This window comes from Panthera uncia, assembly GCF_023721935.1.
Source record: "Panthera uncia isolate 11264 chromosome A3 unlocalized genomic scaffold, Puncia_PCG_1.0 HiC_scaffold_11, whole genome shotgun sequence".
Lineage (NCBI taxonomy): Eukaryota > Metazoa > Chordata > Mammalia > Carnivora > Felidae > Panthera > Panthera uncia.
The window spans coordinates 23,199,368-23,218,147 of record NW_026057578.1 but is presented as its reverse complement, the minus strand read 5'-3'; the positions used below and the strand labels follow the sequence as shown (position 1 = coordinate 23,218,147).

At 46.7% G+C, this 18,780-nt stretch overlaps 1 protein-coding gene across 1 annotated transcript; it reads right to left on the bottom strand.

Annotated features, from left to right (window-relative positions):
- Positions 1–8,561: 8,561 nt before the first annotated feature.
- On the bottom strand, positions 8,562–12,927 carry GDF5 (growth differentiation factor 5). Its single transcript, XM_049650915.1, has 2 exons — positions 12,019–12,927; positions 8,562–9,436 (listed from the first exon to the last, which is right to left on the bottom strand). Exons 1-2 carry the CDS (start codon positions 12,641–12,643, stop codon positions 8,562–8,564), a joined length of 1,500 nt encoding a protein of 499 aa, XP_049506872.1. The 5' UTR covers positions 12,644–12,927.
- Between the last annotated feature and the right edge of the window lie 5,853 nt (positions 12,928–18,780).

The following is an 18,780-nucleotide window of genomic DNA, read 5'->3' as shown; positions in this document are numbered from 1 at the left end:
CCTCAGCAATCTCCATTGTTCTGCCAAAGCTCCCTCTCCCTCTCTATGTTTCATCTTCCTCTGTACTGCTTCCACCCCTCAGGATCCCCATGATTGCCCTTAGAGGCTCCACATTGAAGTTCAGACATTTGAGGCACCTCGGTGGCTCAATTGGTTAAGCATCTGACTGTTTATTTCGGCTCAGGTCATAATCTCACAGTTCTGCCGTGACAGCACTGGGCCTGCTTGGGATTCTGTCTCTCCCTCTCTCTCTGTCTCTGCTCCTCCCCCACTGGTGTGTATGTGCTCTCTCACTCACTCTCTCTCTCAAAATAAACATTTAAAAAATAATAAAAGAAAAAAGAAAAGAAAAGAAGAGAAAAGAAAATAGAAATAAAAACATTCATGCCACTCTCACAATTGTATTCCACAAAAAAAAATTTACTCATTGGTTTTATGGACAGTGCAAAGAACTATGGGGCACCCGGGTGACTCAGTCAGTTAAGCAACCAACTCCTGATTTCAGCTCGGGTCATGATCGCATGGTTCATGAGTTCAAGCCCTCAAGCCCCGCGTTGTGCTCCATGCTGACAGTGTGGAACCTGCTTGGGATTCTCTCTCTCCCTCTCTCTCTGCCCCTCCCCCACTGACTGACATATGGGCACTGTCACACACACACTCTCTCTCTCTTTCTCTCTCAAAATAAATAGTTTAATTTTAAAAAAAAGAAAATACAAGGAACTAGAACTTGGCCCTTGCCCTCAAGGATATTATAGTTGGGGGAGGGGTGTAATACATATTTGCAATTTAATTTTTTTTTAACGTTTTATTTATTTTTGAGACAGAGAGAGACAGAGCATGAACAGGGGAGAGTCAGAGAGAGAGGGAGACACAGAATCCGAAACAGGCTCCAGGCTCTGAGCTGTCAGCACAGAGCCCGACGCGGGGCTCGAACTCACGGACCGCGAGATCACGACCTGAGCTGAAGTCGGACGCTTAACCGACTGAGCCACCCAGGCGCCCCTACATATTTGCAATTTTAAAAAAAACAACGCAAAAGAATGAAGTTGGACTCCTATCCCACACCATATGGAAAGTTAACTCAAAATGGATCATAGACCTAAATGTAAAAGCTAAACTATAAAACTCTTAGAAAATACAACATTAAAGTAAATTTTCGTGATCTTGTGCTCAATAAAACCTTCTCAAATACAGTATCAAAAACATGGATAACAAAAGAAAAATAAATTGGACTGCATAAAAATTTTAAATTTTGTGTTACAAAATACCATCAAGAGGGGCGCCTGGGTGGCTCAATCGGTTAAGCGTCCGACTTCGGCTCAGGTCATGATCTCACGGTCCGTGAGTTCAAGCCCCGCGTCGGGCTCTGTGCTGACAGCTCAGAGCCTGGAGCCTGTTTCGGATTCTGTGTCTCCCTCTCTCTCTGACCCTCCTCTGTTCATGCTCTGTCTCTGTCTCAAAAATAAATAAATGTTAAAAAAAATTACAAAAAAAAAAAAAAAAAATATATATATATATATATATATATATATATATATATAAAATACCATCAAGAAAGTAAAGGGGCACCTGGGTGGCTCAATCAGTTAAGCCTCTGACTCTTGATTTCAGCTTCAGTCATGATCTCATGATTCGTGAATTAGAGCCCTGCTTAGGCTTCACACTATCAGCATGGAGCCTGCTTGGGATTCTCTCTCTCTGCCCCTCCCCAACAGCCACGCTCGCACACACACACTCTGTCTCTGAAAATAAAAAATAAACTTTAAAAAAAAAACGAAGAGGGGCACCTGGGTGGCTCTGTTGGTTAAGCGTTTGGCTCAGGTCATGATCTCCCAGTTTGTGAGTTTGAGCCCCACATTGAGCTTCTCTCAAGCTTGCTTGGGATACTCTCTCTCTCCCTCTCTCTATCTCTCTCTGTCTCTCTCTGTCTCTCTCTTTCTCTGTCTCTGCCTCTCCCCCATTTGTGCTCTCTATCAAAATAACTTTTTTTTTAAGTTTATTTATTTGAGAGAGAGAGAGAGAAAGAGAGGGAGAAAAGCAGAAAGAGAGGGAGAGAGAGACTCCCAAGCAGACTCCAAACCATCAGTACAGAGTCTGATGCGGGGCTTGAACTCATGAACCACCATGAGATCATGACCTGAGACAAAACCAAGAGTCAGACGCTTAACCAACTGAGGTGCCCCAATAAATAAACTTTAAAAAAAAAAAAGAAAAAAGAAAGTAAAAAGATACAGAATGGGAGAAAATATTTGCAAATCAAATATCAGATAAGGGATTTGTACCTAGAATATATAAAGAACTCTACAACTCGATAAAAAATAAATAAACACTCAATTAAAAATGGGCAAAGGATTTGAATGGACATTTCTCCAAAGAAGGTATACAAATGGTCAATAAGCTAATGAAAAGATGATCATCAGCAGTCATTAGGGAAATATAAACAATATACATACACATACACACACACACACACACACACACACACACACACATGCAATGAGATATCACTTCTCATATCCACTAGATGCCTTATAACCAAGCAGACATATAATACAAATTGCTAGCAAGGATGTGGAAAAACTTGATCCCTCGTACATTACTGATGGAAACGTAAAATGGTACAGCTGTTCTGGAAAAGTCTGGTTGGCTGTTCTTTGGAATGAAAACACAGAATTACCATATAAGCCACTAATTCAATTCCTAGGTCAAAATTAAAACATATGTCCACACAAAAACTTGTACATGAATGTTCATCACTGCATTATTCATAATAGCCAAAAACTGGAAACAACCTAAATATTCATTAACTGATGAATAGATAAATAAAATGTGGCATATTCAGAAAATGGATTGTTATTCAGCAATAAAAAGGAATGAAATACTGATAAGTGCTACAATATGGATGACCCTGGAAAACATGCTAAATGAAAAAGTCAATCACAAGAGGCTACATATTATATGATTATAGTTCCATTTTTATGAAGTGTCCAGCCACCCACTCCCATGGACGATTCCTGGACTTTATCACTGGAATCATTTTAATTCTGAAATTTTTAATTTATGCCATTCTGTGTTCTCACCATCCTATTCTTTCAGTTTTCAGTTATTACTGCTAATAAACTGTCATTTTACCCCAATGAGACCTCCAGGCTTTATCTTCTTTCTTTATAGTCTGTCAACTTTCTCCTCTCTATACTTCTATCTAGCTCAGACCCTATGGTCTATCACTTTAATTGTTCTCTTATCAATATCGACTCCCTTGCTCAAACATCCTTCTATCCTGTTCATCTAGAAAGACTCCAACCCTGTAATTGTTCATTTATTCCATGCCTGCATCCAAATTATTGACTACTATTGAAGAAAATCATGCAAAGGGCTTATTAGTACCACCAAATATGGTATCCAACCTCTGTTATGTTCAACTAGGCTTGCTATCTCCAGAATTGCTATTTATAACTATATTAGTTTCCTGGGGCTACCATGGCAACAATAACAACAACAACAACAACAACAACAACAACAACAACACAAACCAGGTGGTTTAAAACAATGGAAACGTATTGTTTCACAGTTCTGGAGCCTGGAAGTCCAAAATCAAGGTATTGGCAAGACCATGCTCTATCTGAAGGCTCTAGGGGAGGATCTCTCCTTGGTTTTTCCTAGCTTCTGGCAATTGCCTGCAGTCCTTGATGTTTCTTAGTTTACAGTTGCATAACTCCAATCTCTTCATCTGTCATCACATGATCTTCTCCCTATCTGTCAGTCTCTGTGTCTCTTCTCTTCTAAGAACTCCAGTCATATTGGGCCCAGCCTAACAACCTCACCTTAACTTGATTACAACTGCAAAGACCCTTTTGCCAAATAAGGTCATAGTCACAAGTATGAGGGTTAGGGCTTTAACATACCTTTTTGAACTATACAATTAAACCCATAATAGGAACCTTTTCTACATTCTACATTCTTCAAACCTTGACTCTGACCTCTCTGAACAGATGGCCTGATCTCCTATTTCACAGAGAAAATAGAAATTAGAAGCCATCAGGGGCACCTGGGTGGCTCAGTCAGTTGAGCGTCCGACTTTGGCTCAGGTCATGATCTCGTAGTCTGTGAGTTTGAGCCCCACATCGGACTCTGTGCTGACAGCCCAGAGCCTAGAGCCTGCTTCGGATTCTGTCTCTCTGCCCCTTCCCCACCTGTGCTCTGTCTCTGTCTCTGTCTCTCTCTCTCTCAAAAATAAATAAACATTTAAAAATTAAAAAAAAAAGAAATTAGAAGCCATCAGAATGAAACTTGACTTCCCACCACACAACCAACAAACCTGCTTTTATCCTGTGCGTGTATCCTTTCTTCCTTTTATCATTTCATGAAAGAATTCTGCCTTTCCTATTTAAAGTTAATGTCTTAAGAGTTCTTAAAACCTGACATGTCCAAAACTGACCTCATCATCTTCCTCTCAAAATCTGTTCCTCCTTCTGTGTTCTTTTTTGTTGTTGTTATATGGCACACCTTCTACCCAGTTGCCCAAGCAAAACAACCATAGGATTCATCCTTGACTTTGCTTCTCCCTTACTCTCTCCATCCCGACACTTCCCAAGTCCTGCCTCACAGAGCAGAACCAAAACTTCCTTGGGTTTGTATATTACATGTTTATTAATGAAGCCCACACTTATATTTTCACTGAAGCATCCACATTATATTCAGTTGATTCAACTCCGTTCAGAGCTACCTGTAACACTATCTCTTTCCCATCTGAAGTTGTGAAATCACATTTTTTTTTTTTACATCCTGTACTTGTATGCTGGGTTTCATGCATTCTGATGGGTAATTTTATATGTTTACATTATATATATTAATAAATACACAAATATTAAATAATTTTAATTCTCATTTTATTTCATCTCCTTTGATTCAGCCTATTATGTTATCATCCTAGCATCCTTCAAGATCTTTATTTTCTCTTTCATTCTTGCATGGAACTTGAGGACATGGTCATGGAAAGATAAGAGAATCCAGATAAAGTGCTAAGCACAGTACCTGGCACATAATAAGCCCTTGATAAACATTTACAGTTGTGGTTGTTATTATTATCCCAACGCTCAGCACAGCATCTGGGTCATAGTAGACCCTCAATAAATATTTACTCATTAAGGAATGAATGAATGGATCAAAGGTTGATGGAATGAATAAATAACCCCTCTCCCAAATCCCAAGCCCATTAAATTTGATATTATTATCCCTCTTTTACAGACAGAGAGATCAAGAGAGGGTCAGCCGGCAAGTGTTAAAACTGGAACTGAAACCCAGATCCACTCGACTCCCAAGCGTATGTGACTAAGCCTTTCTTACTCTGTTTCCTTATGTGTGTATACAGATGCAAAGAACTAGTTGTGGAGTCAAAATGAAGTCTGAGAGCCTTCCCAAAGTTGTGTGTTCCAAGCCCTAGAAAAGCAGATTCTCCTGCTTATGGGCCTGGGACATAGAGAGGTGGAAAGGACTAAGAGGTGGCATCAGAGCACTAGGAGCCTCACCTCTTTCCACCCCTATGGGCCTCTCATCTTTCCTGCCCTAACCTATATGCTTAGCTATTTCTCCCCAGAAACTAACATACCGTGTGCCTCCAAGGAGAAGCTTTTAGGAACAGGAAGGTAAGCTCTAGGCAGGTAATTTGACTACTTGCCAGGACTGGAGTCAGTGGAATTGGGGGGTCAGAGAAGTAGCAAGAATGGTACAAAGAATACTGAGACATGCAGGAGGCCTGCAGTCGCCTCTCTGGGTTTCAGCTTCCTCGTCTATAAAAATGGAGAGTAATAGTCCTTGCCCTGCTTGCTTCACAGGACTGTTGGAGGCACAATAATGATAACAGTTAATATTTATCGAGTGCTACCTCTGTGCTGGCCATTGTGTTGAGTGTCCTTCATATCCTCCCCAGTTAGCCTTATGAAATAGGCATATTGTCTACCCCTTCCCCCTCTCCCACCCTCCCCCCCACCCCGACAAATGAGGAAACCAAGGTTCATGGAATTAAGTTACTTGCCCAAGGCCTCTAACTCTAAGTGACAGATCTGAAATTTGAAACTGGGCTGCCTTTTGAGCCCTTCAGAGCCGTGAGCATGTTTGTGAACCTCAGCTGAGAGCCTGTTTGTGAACCCTGAAGAATGATACAAACCTTGTGCCCTTCTGCACAGAAGTGTCCTATACAAGTATGCAACTTGTTCTGACTGGCACTGGAGGTGGATGCCTGGTGAAAATAATTGTCCAAAGAGGGAGCTGATGGGATGGCTAGCATGGAAGGGCTTGTACCCCACACTGATCTGATTGGATCCCCATAGTCTGGGGAGGAAAGGGGGAGGGTACACAGTCTGAGTGGCTCTTTTGTGAAAGCAAGTTCTAGAGCAGGTTGAGGTGGGAAAGGAAGCTCCTAGGTACCAAGCCAGACCACAACAGTCGATTCAGTGCCCGGGCCTTCAGCAGGAAGAACACAGAGGCTGAGATGACAGGAAGCTCTCTGACAGGGCTCAGGCAGGGTGCCACTCCAGTCTGTCAGACTTTCCAAGAAAGTAGGGACACACAGCCCAGAAAATCAGTGTGTGTAGGAGCCAGCCCCACCTGTGACCCCTCCGTCCTCTGCCTCTCTGCCCCTGGGTTTCCAGCCACCCTGCTTCTACACTGCTCTCCCTGTGTCCACAACCTACGGGTTGGCCTCCCCGGCACTGCCTCCAGGCTCACTCTCCTCTTTCACACCAGAACTCTGTCTGCTGTGGCAGCTCCTTTGTTTACTGCCAGAGCTCGAAGGCCTGCCACCAGCCAAACACAACGAAGCCTGGCCAGGGAGGGCTAGGTTCCAGGTTCAAACTGGCCCCTCAGGGACAGGTAATGGCCTCCAAGCCAGGGAGGCAGCTCAAAGGTAGGCTGCCCCCTGCACCGGGCTCTTGTTTCAGGTCCTGACAACACAGGTTTTGGGCCTAGAGGGAAGGGACACAAGATCTGCCCATAGCTGGGCAGGAATCCTTACTGTTGAAACAGCTTTGGCTAGGAGCCCTGGGAATCAAAGACCCAGCTGGAGAGAGATGGGGAAAATGTTGGGGCCCCCTGGGTGGGAAGGGGAGGCCTAGACTCCCTTCTCTTAGTCTTCCCTCTCTTTGGCCAGGCAGAGCCTGGTCCTAAGCCCTTAGAAAGAGGACTTAGGTGCCCAAATTCCCCTACCAGAGGGCTGTGTTCCCCTCCCAAGCATTCATGCCTCATGCCCCCAACTAAGAATTCTAGTGGATACAGAGAAGTGGGCATTTACTCTGGGCCAAGCCCCAAGCAGGAAACGTCAGGATGTGTCTGGCGTTGGTCTGCCTAAAGTTAGTGGGGAGATTGCTTATCAAATGTATAATTATGTACTTGTATAATATAAAATGTAAAGGGAAGGACTCCAGCTCTGTTTCTGGAGCTGGGGTGATGGGTAGTAAGTGATGGATGAGCGGGGAGGAGTGATAAAGGTGCTAAGCTGGAGGGTAGTGGAGCTACAGAAGATCATTCAAGAAACAGTGGTCAGTGGCAAAAAGAAGATGCCTCAACAGGGGAGGAGATCTCTGGCAGCCCAGGTTCCCCACGGAAAGGTAGAGGGCCCTCTAAATGGTGGCCAGTGGATTCTGTGAGTATATGGGGAGGGGGGCAGGTAGTGAATGAGGTGGGGATGATGTTAGAGGAAATGAAACCTCCAATTTCCCTCCCATGTAGGGTTCCACTTAGGAGACAATAAGCTTGATTGAGGAATGTCAAAAAGAAAACCTAAGTCTGTTGCCAGACCCCAGAGAAGCAGATGGAGATCCAGACCAAAAGGCCTTTGGAAGGAACGGGAGTGGGGTTAGAGGTAGCATTGGCCCTACTCAGCTTGTACTGTCTGTCCTGATTTGCTTCAGGCAACCCACCTCCCCTCCGTGGGTCAGTCATGCTTTGAGGAGGTCACTGGGTCCCCTGGAGTAAACAAGAAATTTGCCACCGTTTTAGTAACAGTTTTGCTTTTTATCTCATCAATGTACATTTTAATCTAACAGTCTAACAGCCTCACACTCCTCACCCCTGCCCGAGCCCTCTCCCCGTCTTGCCCACCCCTGCCCAATCAGCATCTCATCTGCCCCAGGGGCAGAAAGTCACCAGGCACAATGGTGATTCAAGGCGGGGATGGCAGGTGTGGCTTTCCCGAGAGGAGCCCTCCCTGGAGAGTCCAGAAGCCAACAAGGCCCAAGTAAGGAGAAGTTGTGGGCTGGGTCTCAGGGGAAAACAAGATCTCCTGGGTCTCAGTCCCATTCAGTCTGTCTCCCTGGGTCTGTCCCGGCAGTCAGAGCAGCAGAAGGCCAGAAATCCTCAGACAAGGGGACTTGTGGCTAGAAAGGAATCTCTAACCCATTCCCACTCAGAGAGTAAGAGCAAGGCTGTCGGAATCCCCTTTCGTGCAGGCTGTATAGACGTCCCGGCTGTATTTTCCCGACTTCTCTGATTCTGGGAGTGCAGGGAGGGGCTCTTGTGACCAGCATCCTGGATGTGCCAGCCAGGAAGACAGAAGGCTAGTGCTGCTACCTGCAGCCACAAGACTCCACAACCATGTCCTCATACTGCTTATAGACCACGTTGTTGGCAGAGTCAATGAAGAGGATGCTGATGGGACTCAGTCGTGTGGGCACACAGCAGGTCGGTGGCGTGGACTCAGGGTCCATGGAGTTCATCAGGGTCTGGATGACTGCATGGTTCGTGGGCTCCAGATGGGAGCGCAAGGGGAACTCACATAGCCCTTCACAGTGGAAGGCCTCATACTCAAGGGGCGCGATGATCCAGTCATCCCAGCCCATGTCCTTGAAGTTGACATGCAGTGCCTTCCGACTGCAGCGGGCCTTGGGGTTCTTGCTGGGCCGTTTGCCCTGGCCCGTGGCCAGTGGGGCCCGCCTTTTTCGCCGCTGGCTGAACAGGTACTCATACACAGTCTTATCATCCTGGCCGGAGCGGGCCTTAATCTCATTAAAGAACAGGTCCCGTTTCTTGGTGCGGCCAAACACCAGGAACAGGGCCTTCTCGTGGACCTGCCTGGCAGCCCGGTCGAAGCCCAGGCCACGGAGGTCCATGGCCCGGCCCCGTTCCCAGGCCTCCAGCTCCAGGCACAGCTGGGCTGAGTTCTTAAAGTTTCGGAAGAGCTTCCAGATGTCGAACACCTCCCAGCCAGATCCGTCCAGGCCTGGCACGGAGCGCACATCCAGCAAGGCTGCCGGCTGCCGGCCGCTGGGGCAGCTGGACAGCTTCAGCTGGGCAGCCCGCCTGATGCCGGGGGCCACTGGCTTGGCCGCGTCTGAGGGCTTCTTCCGCAAGATCCGCAGCTCGGCCCCTAGCAGCCCATCCTTCTCCAGGGCACTAATGTCAAACACGTACCTCTGCTTTCTGACCACAGGACCTCGGTCATCTAGAGAGAACACCCAGAAGTCATTCCCTGCAACCTCACCAAGGGAGCCAGTCACCTCGAGGCCTCAGGGAAGGGCCACAGCTCTCTCCCCTCTGGAGATAGCTTTCTTTGACCTCTCCCCGACTCTGACAGAGGCCAAGACCCAAACCGCGAGAGGCTTTTTCAAAATAAGGGAGCTTCTGAAACAGCCTACCAAAATAAACAAGGGTTGTTCATCTGTAACTGTGGCTGTGGTGATTTGAAAGATTCTGGGTGTTTGTGTCAAAGACAATGCGTATCAGAGATGCCTCTAGCTGTCCCTCTCCCATCTATTATTTTATATGATATCTCATTGGAGAGATAGGTGGGGTGGGTATTATAATTAGCCCTATTTTCCAGAGGAGGAACCTGAGGCTCAGAGAAATTAGGTGACTTGCCCAAGATCACCCAGCTGGGAAAAAGCAGAGCTGGAACTCTAGAACTTTTTTTTTCTTAATGCTTATTTTTATTTTTGAGAGACAGAGAGACAGAGCATGAGCAGGGGAGGGCAGAGAAAGAGGGAAACACAGAATCTAAAGCAGGCTCCAGGCTCCAGTCTCCGAGCTGTCAGCACAGAGCCTGATGCAGGGCTTGAACTCATGAACTGTGAGATCATGACCTGAGCTGAAGTCGGACGCTTAACCGACTGAGCCACCCGGGTGCCCCTAGTCTAGAACTTTTTATACTGAATCCTGAACTGCTTCCACTATACCTTAAAGAAGATCTTGGTGTTCTCATTTTACAGATGAGGCACAGAGAGGGAAAAGTGACTTGTGTAAATTTGCAGGTAGTTAATGATAAAGTTACAATCCAATTTCCCTTGCTTCCTAGTCCAATGATTTTGGTGTGTACATGTCTTACCATGCTGGGTATATGAGCATGTGTGTAAGTGACAGTTTGTGCATGTGTGTGTGTGTGTGTGTGTGTGTGTATGATTGGGTTTATATGTGAATATGAAAGGTAAAGTATACGTGAGTGACATGTGCACGTGATTGTGCTTGCGTATATATGTGTATCTGTAAGAAGGTTCCGTGTGTACGTGTAAGAAGGTGTGTGTTCACATGCATACATGTGTGTGTGATTCAGCATATATGTATAAACATACGGCTGTGTACGAGAAACTCTGCCATGTGTCTGAATCAGCATACTCTCTTTCCTAAATACCAATTTGCCATTGGGAAGCATTCATACATTGCTCTAGAAGGTGACTAATTAGGCCTTTAAACTCCCCATCTCCCCCTCTGCAAGTTCCCTTAGAGCTGGGGGGCACAAGGACTTATTTTATGAGCCCCCAAGGGGTCACAGCTTTCCCCGGCTGGGCAGGCAGCCAGGCCACCTCCCCCACCCCAGCCAGACCTGCTGCCTCCTGCTTCCTCCCACCCTGTCATTCCCCCACTGGCCCGGCCGGCTGGCTCTAATGAGGAGCCTCTCCCAATATCTGACCCCTCCCCCACCCTGCCAGCAAAGTCTTAAGACTCACAGAACCAGAGCATATGAACTGCAAGCAACCATGGCAATAAGTAATCCATCTCTCTTTTCACACTTACGGAGAAACTGAGGCCCTGAGAGGGGAAGGGACTTGCTGAGATCACACAGCAAGTAGAGAGGGAAACGCCAAAACAGTAATGCTAACCAAGCATAAGGAGAAGTGAAGGGAACAGATACCCTCCTGGGCTGATGATAAAAATGATGTGTTTAGGACAGGACACAAAGTGTTCATATTTAAATGGCTCTCAGAAATCACCCAGTCTTGGGGTGCCTGAGTGGCTCAGACGGTTAAGCATCCAACTCTCGGTTTCAGCTCAGAGGGTCATGATCTCACGGTTTGTGAGTTCGAGCCCCGCATCAGGCTCTGCACTAGCCGTGCAGAGCCTGCTTGGGATTCTCTCTCTCACCTTTTCTCTCTGCCCCCCACCCCCTGTAAATAAACTTTAAAAAAAAAAAAAAAAAGAAAGGAAGAAATCACCCAGTCCAACACCCATATAGTTGTGCAGATGGGGAAACTGAGACACCAAAGAGAAAAGGGACTCCCTCAAGGTCACATTGTGAGTTAAGACCCTAAGTCTGTTGCACCCCCCACATCATACATTTAAATGTCGTTCCATGACTCCCAGATGCCTCATTTGCTGTCTTCACCTATCCTGCCTCCTCTGCCCCCTAGCTTGAAGGCAGATTTGCTGAACCACGGGTTTCTAGAGATTAATCTCTCTCTCTGCCATCTGAGAAAACCTACAAACCTCTGGAGACTGGAAAGTCTGGCTAGCCCACATAGGAACAGAGCATGGCCTGGTAAGAGTCTTAGAGTGTGGTCCCCGACTCTGCCACCAACTGGCAGTTCTTGTCCCCTCTCTGGGCTTCAGTAACCCCCTCTGCACCTTGCAGGGATTGGCTCTGACTTGCCAGCAGCCTCAGACCCGGTACGTGGGGGGTCAGTTCCAGATACTACCCCAGGCCGATGCATGTGCTATCTCCCACCGGTGCTGTGTCAGGGCTCTGAAAGGCCCCTCCACGCATGCAGATGCCCCTCCCTCTCAGCCGTGCCCCTGCCCCCCCCACCCCCTCACCTTGCCCTTTGTCAATAAAGCTGGTGATGGTGTTGGCCAGGCCAGCCTCCAACTTCACGCTGCTGTTGCCTCCCTTTCTGTCAGCATCGGACAGCGTCCTGTACAGCGAGAGCATGTACTCGTGGGGTGTGATGGGGGGCGGGCGGAACGGCTCCTTGGGCTCTTGAGGGGGCCCAGTCTCCCTGGCCTTCTTCAGCAGGAAGGGGCTGGGGACAGATCCTGCCTTTGGGGGTGACTTACCCCCAGGAAGCTGTCCTTTTGGGGTCACAGTCCGCGTTGCAGCCTGCCTTGTCTGGGAAGGGTGTCCTGGCTTGGGTTCAGGGCCACCCGATCTGGGGGGCAGCTTTTTGGGTTCATCCTTCTTGGGCTGTGTCAGGCCTGCTGTCTGCCCGGTGCCCCCCTTTGCCCTGGCATTGGTGGCCCCCCCACCATAGCTGTGACCCCCTGGCCTAAAGATGCTCCGGGCCAGAGGGGGCCTCTCCTTGGCTTCTGCTTTGGCCAATCCTGGCCTGGCCCCCTGGGGTCTCTGGCCCAAGTCAGGGGCACCCAACACAGTGCAGATGAATTCCAGGTCCAGCCAAGCCAGGTGCCAAAGCAAGAAAGTGAGGAGTTTGGGGAGTCTCATCCTCTGGCCAGCCGCTGAATGACACCAAAGAGAACGGCGGCAGGAGCGAAGGTGCCTCTGGTTTGGCAGGAAAAACCATGAAAGGAGTGGACCCTCAAAAGCAGCGGCAGCAGCAGTAGCAGCAGAAGGAAAGGCTTTCTCCTCAGTCTGAGACTCTTTAAGTCTGCCGGGTGTGTGTTTGTATCCAATCCCATAGTGGAAATGCTCTCGTATCCAGACGTGCACCGTCTCCAGTCAGCAGCTGAAAATAACTCGTTCTTGAAAGGAGAAAGCCGACCGCCCCCTTTCTCCTGCACAACTGACTGAGGGCTTGAAGGAGGCTTGTATAAGGCTGAGGGATTTTTCCAAGAAGGAAGAATGGCGTAATGCTGCCTGTGTGCTCCAGTTTTTTTTTTTTTTTTTTTTTAAGTTTTGAATCCTTTCCAGTGAAAATACTTCACACACACACACACACACACACACACACACATATGCCTGCAGGTGCTCAGAAAAATCTTTTACAAACCTGAACTCAGGAATTGGAAACGGAATTCCAACCCAAACCAATTTAATTACTCTCTGATGTCATGCTGTCTAAACTCATTTAAGTGCGATATATTTATGTGAAAAAAATCACCGCTGCCCTTTCGAGGCCATGGCTCACGGGGGCTCTTGGCACAGAGCCCCGCAGCAGGGCTCTAGGCTTAGGGGGCCTCTCAGTCTGTGGAGCAGACTCAGGGGTCTTCACCTCCACCTCACGGGGCAGCCCACCCCACCTTCCTGAGGAGAGATACTGAAGAATGAGCTCAAGATCTTAAGCCCCAGAAGCATGGGGAGTGTGAGTTTTCAGTTAAGTCCTTGGGGTGTTTTAAAGCAGCTTCAACCCCTGCGTCTAGTCTGGGGCCTTATTTGTTGGGGGGGGGGGCAGCACAGATGGCAGCATTTACCCACAGTTGCTTTTATTTTAATAAACTTGTGGTGACCCAGAGACAGAAAAATATCTGTACCTACTACACCCCTCCCCCCAAGTGCCATTGACAGAGCTCAGATGATTTCTTCAGGCTTCAGGGGGGACTGCTACCCCTGAGCCCACTCCTTCGATGGAAGCAGGTCCAGAGTGTACCTCACCACTACCCCAGCAAAGACAGACTCTGAGTTCTGTTGGAAAGAACTGGGGCAGTCGAGAGGTGGCAGCTTCAGCCTGGGGCAGCAGCGACCCCTGCAGGACACTGGAAAAATTATTTCCCGCATGATGTTTTTTTGGTAGCTCTGGGAGAAGTCTGAATTCCAGCCGGACTCATGGGGGAGAGCTGTTCCCTTCACCTGAAATATCAACTCCCACAACTGAAGGAGGTCCTCCTCAATCTGAAAGCTTCAGCTGAAAATTCACCTCCTCGGGGAAGCCTTCCCTGATCCCCAGACAGAGCCAACTACCCCTTCTTGTATGTTTCTCTAATAACACTTTGTCACACTGTAAGAAGCAGTGTAGAAGTAGTAATCAGGAAAGCTTCTTTTTTTTTTTAAATCATTTTGAGAGAGACAGAGAGAGAGAGAGAATCCCAAGCAGGCTCTGTGCTGCCGGTGTGGAACCTGACTCCTGGCTCAATCTTACAAACCGTGAGACCACTACCTGAGTTGAAATCAAGAGTCAGATGCTTAACAGACTGACCCATCCAGAGGCCCCAGGAAATCCTCCTTCTTAATCTGAGATTTTTTGAGCCTGCCTAATGGAGATCTGTTTGACCGTAAGGTCACCCAGATTGGTTTCCCAGCACCACCTGGCACAGAGTAGAAGCACATGGAGTGTTTGATGAAGGAAAGATGAAACTGGGCTGGGTGTGCAGGTGCCCGACCAGCCTTTTCATGGTGATGCTCCCAGGTCCTCTATGATCTTCAGAGCACAGCAGCATGACTTGGCCATTTCAAGCTTCATGAGGCGGTCCTGGGTCAGAACACCCAGCAGAGCTCTACCTCCCCATCTCAGAAGGCCAAGGCACCATCACCCTTTTGCGGGAGCTTTCAGGAAGAGCTGGATTCATTACTATCCCTCTAATTACCCAGATTCACAACACTTCGCTCCCCCTTTGACTTGTCCCCATTTAAGCAGTTATCCTTAACACTCCTCCCTCCTCTCCATCCCCCAATTACCTCACTATCTCTGTTCTCCTCGCCGCCTGTCCTACTATAATTACCTGATAACTGGCTTCTAGGTCTCCAGGATATCTCTGTTCTAACTCTTCCCCTCTAAAACTTACCTGTTGAAAAGTGCCAGCTCATGTGCCCTCTCCTCCACGAAGCCTTCCCTCATCCACCAGAAAATACATGCTCCTGAATTGTCATCACACATTTTCTGTGCTCCTTTCTGCTTTGGTGGCTCAGAGGTTACCCAGTTCTGCCTCTGTCCCCTGTCTCGAACACAACTCATTTCTTCTACTCTATTTATGTACTTTTTGCACATTTCTTAAAGTTTATTTATTTATTTTGAGAGAGATAGAGAGAGCATGAGTGGGGTGAAGGGCAGAGAGAGAGGGAGAATCCCAAGCAGGCTCCCATGGCCAGCACAGAGCCCAACACGGGGCTTGAACTCATAAAACTGTGAGATCATGACTTGAGCCAAAATCAAGAGTCAGACACTTAACTGACTGAGCTACCCAGGTGCCCATTTACTTTTTTCCTACTTTTAAAATCACAACTTAATTCCTTACAACTGTAATAACGTATTTAAATTTCTGTCTACCCCATTAAATTATGATTAGATTGTGCCATATTTATCTTTCACTTATTCCCAGTGCTGGGCGTAGTGTTCAGTACATAGCAGATTCTCAGTGTGTGTTATATAGATGAATAAATCTCCACTGGCCCTTATATACAAAAGCCATAATTTTCTACTTCCAGGTGTGGTTACTTGTGGACATATCACACCTTCCCTGCTGGACTCTGAGTTCCTTAGAGGGAGGGATTCTATCTTGCTACTTATTAGGCACTTTGTAAACTTGATTGAGTGAATAAATGAACGGATGAATGAATCAAACCACTAAGATGTCCCTGTACACAGTTTGATAAAGAGTAAGGGCCCTGGAGGCAAACACACCTGGTTTAGAATTCTGGTTCTGCAAAATGGCTTAGTGTGCTGTGCGATTTTTGGAAGCTTCCAAACCTCTCTGAAACTCTAAATGAGGATCATTACAGTACTTACCTCATAGGGTTTTTGTGGGGATACGATTAAATTAATCATAAAAAGTGATTAGCTTAGCACCTGACAAATAATAATAGCTAGTATTAATTGAGCAGGTACTCAAGTAAGCTAGACTCTAGGCTTTTTTTTTTTTTTTTTTTTTAAAGTAGACTTCATGCCCAGTGCGGAGCCCAACACGGGGCTTGAACTCATGACCCTGAGATCAAGACCTGACCTGAGATCAAGAGTTGGTTGCTTAAACAACTGAGCCACCCAGGCACCCCTAGACTCTAGCCTTGGTATTTTTACCTTGTTTATCTTCACAATAATCCTGTGATGAAGGTGCTCCTGGTAGCCACATTTTGCAGATGAAGAAATTGAAGTTCAGGAGGGTTAAATTACTTTTTAAGCCTAATTCCTGCTTTGATACATTTTGTACCCAAGAATCCTAACCTGGCCTCTAGAAACACAAGAAATAAAAAGTGTTGGGGGCAATTCTGGTATTCTTGGCTTTCAGTCAAGTCTCATCCAATGCACTGGGACTTTGGGGACATGGGGGAGTCCCAGAGCAGAGCTGGGACTTTGGGGACATGAAGGAGTCTCAGAGCAGGGGCTATTGTTTGAGGATCAGGGAACTCCAGAAATGGGGTGGGAGCAGGAAAAGGGGACTGTGAGCTTGCTGAGAAGGCTCTCTCCAGGGAGAAACCCAGGGGACCGACCTGGCTCTCACTATAAAGGTGACTAATCACTTCAGTCCCCTCTGGTAATTACAACCAGATGCTGCCGCTGGCAATGCTTCAGTCCCAACATGTTTAATTATTGGGACGCAGAGTCCCTTGGTCCCTCATGTCCCCCTACTTCCCCCACTCCTGTCAGCAATATTAATGTCAAACTCTAGGTAGAGGATGGGAGCCTTGGGAAGCCACTGGCATGGAAATAATCTGTACAGTCCCTTCTACCATGTAAAGCCTTTAACTTTTATATGTTTCCCCATCCATTATCTCATTGGCACTCCACAAAACATCATCTTAAAGTTGGCAGGCCAGAGTATTATCCCCATTTCACAGATGAGTAAGCAGTGAACTGAGTAATAATAATAATAATAATAATCTTTACCTTTTTTTTCAGGCACTTAGCAATTTTCAAAGTGGTTTCACATTCATTATACTATCTGAACCTCCCAGCATCTCTCAGAGCCAGTCTAGCACAGCACAATGGCTAACAGCATAGCCTCCAGGACCAGACAACTCAGTTTGTTGTCCTGCCTTTGCCTCTAACCAATTGTGTGACCTTGGGGAAACCTGGGTGGCTCAGTCAGTTAAGCATCTGACTTCAGCTCAGGTCATGATCTCACAGTTCATGAGTTCGAGCCCTGCATCAGGCTCTGTGCTGACAGCTTGGAGCCTGGAGCCTGCTTCAGATTCTACGTCTCCCTCTCTCTCTGCCTCTTTCCTGTTCGTGCTTTGTCCTTCCCTCTCTCAAAAATAAATAAACATTTTAAAAAAAATTTAAAATTGTGTCACCTTGGATATTCATTCATTTATGTACCTAATTATTCAGCAACTATATATTGGGTGCCTATCGTGTGGTGGGTCCCACACCTGAGCACTGAATATCTAGCAGTGGACAAGACAACCAAGTCTGTGCTTGCATTCTGGTGGAAGAGACAAATAAGCAAACAAACACATAATTTCAGAGAATTCTAAGTGCTGTGAAGAAAGATTAAGCAGGATTAAAGGAATGTTTATTTTAGATAGGAATATCTCTTTGAGGGGGATGAAGTTTGAGTAGAGATCTGGATGTAGTGAGAGAATGAGCCATGCAAAGGTCTGGGGGATGATCATTCCAGGCGGAAGGAACAGTGAATGCCAAGGTCCTGAGGCAGGAATGTGCTCCACAAATCTAGGAACCAAGAGAAGTTGGTGCTGCTGAAGCAGAGTGAACAAGGGGGAGAATGATAGGACATGAGGTCAGATCATGCCTGAACCACTTTGAGTATGCCCTTGCAAACCAGAGAAAAGGAAGTTAGATTTTATTTTTAGTGAGGTGAGAAACCCAGTGGAGAGTTTTATGAAGGAAAGATTGACATGTAACATGATTAAGAGCCAGGCTACCTACCTTCAATTTCTGGCTCCTCAATTCACCATCTGTGGAATCTTAGGCTAGTTTAATCTCTCCATCCCTCAGTTTCCTCCCATATAAAATGAGAATAATGTTAATATACCTACCTTATAGAGTTGTTATCAATTGTTGTAACTTCTCAGAACAGTGTCTCATGCTGGGGCGCCTGGGTGGCTCAGCTGGCTGGGCATCTGACTTTGGCTCTGGTCATGATCTCGCAGCTTGCGGGTTTGAGCTCCGTGATGGGCTGTGTGCTGACAGCTCAGAGCCTGGAGCATGCTTCGGATTCTGTGTCTCCCTCTCTCTCTGTTCCTCCCCCATTCATGCTCTGTCTCTGTCTTTCTCAGATATAAAGCTTAAAAAGTTAAAAAAAAAAAAAAGAATAGTGTTTCATGCATAGTAAGTAGTACATAAATGTTACCTATCATCTATAGTTGTTTTTTTAAATTTTTTTTTAACGTTTATTTATTTTTGAGACAGAGAGAGACAGAGCATGAATGGGGAGGGTCAGAGAGAGGGAGACACAGAATCTGAAACAGGCTCCAGGCTCTGAGCTGTCAGCACAGAGCCCGACGCGGGGCTCAAACTCACAGACCGCGAGATCATGACCTGAGCCGAAGTCGGCCGCTTAACCGACTGAGCCACCCAGGCGCCCCTATCATCTATACTTTTTTAAAAAATCACTTCTCGGGGCACCTGGCTAGCTGAGTCAGCAGAGCATGTGAGTCTTGATCTTGGGGTTGTGAGTTCAAGCCCCATAATGAGGAGAGCAATTACTTAAAAATAATCACTTCTCTGAATCTGTTTCTTTATGTCTAAAATTACGATAAAAATACCTTCTTTTAAGAACTAAATTATATTT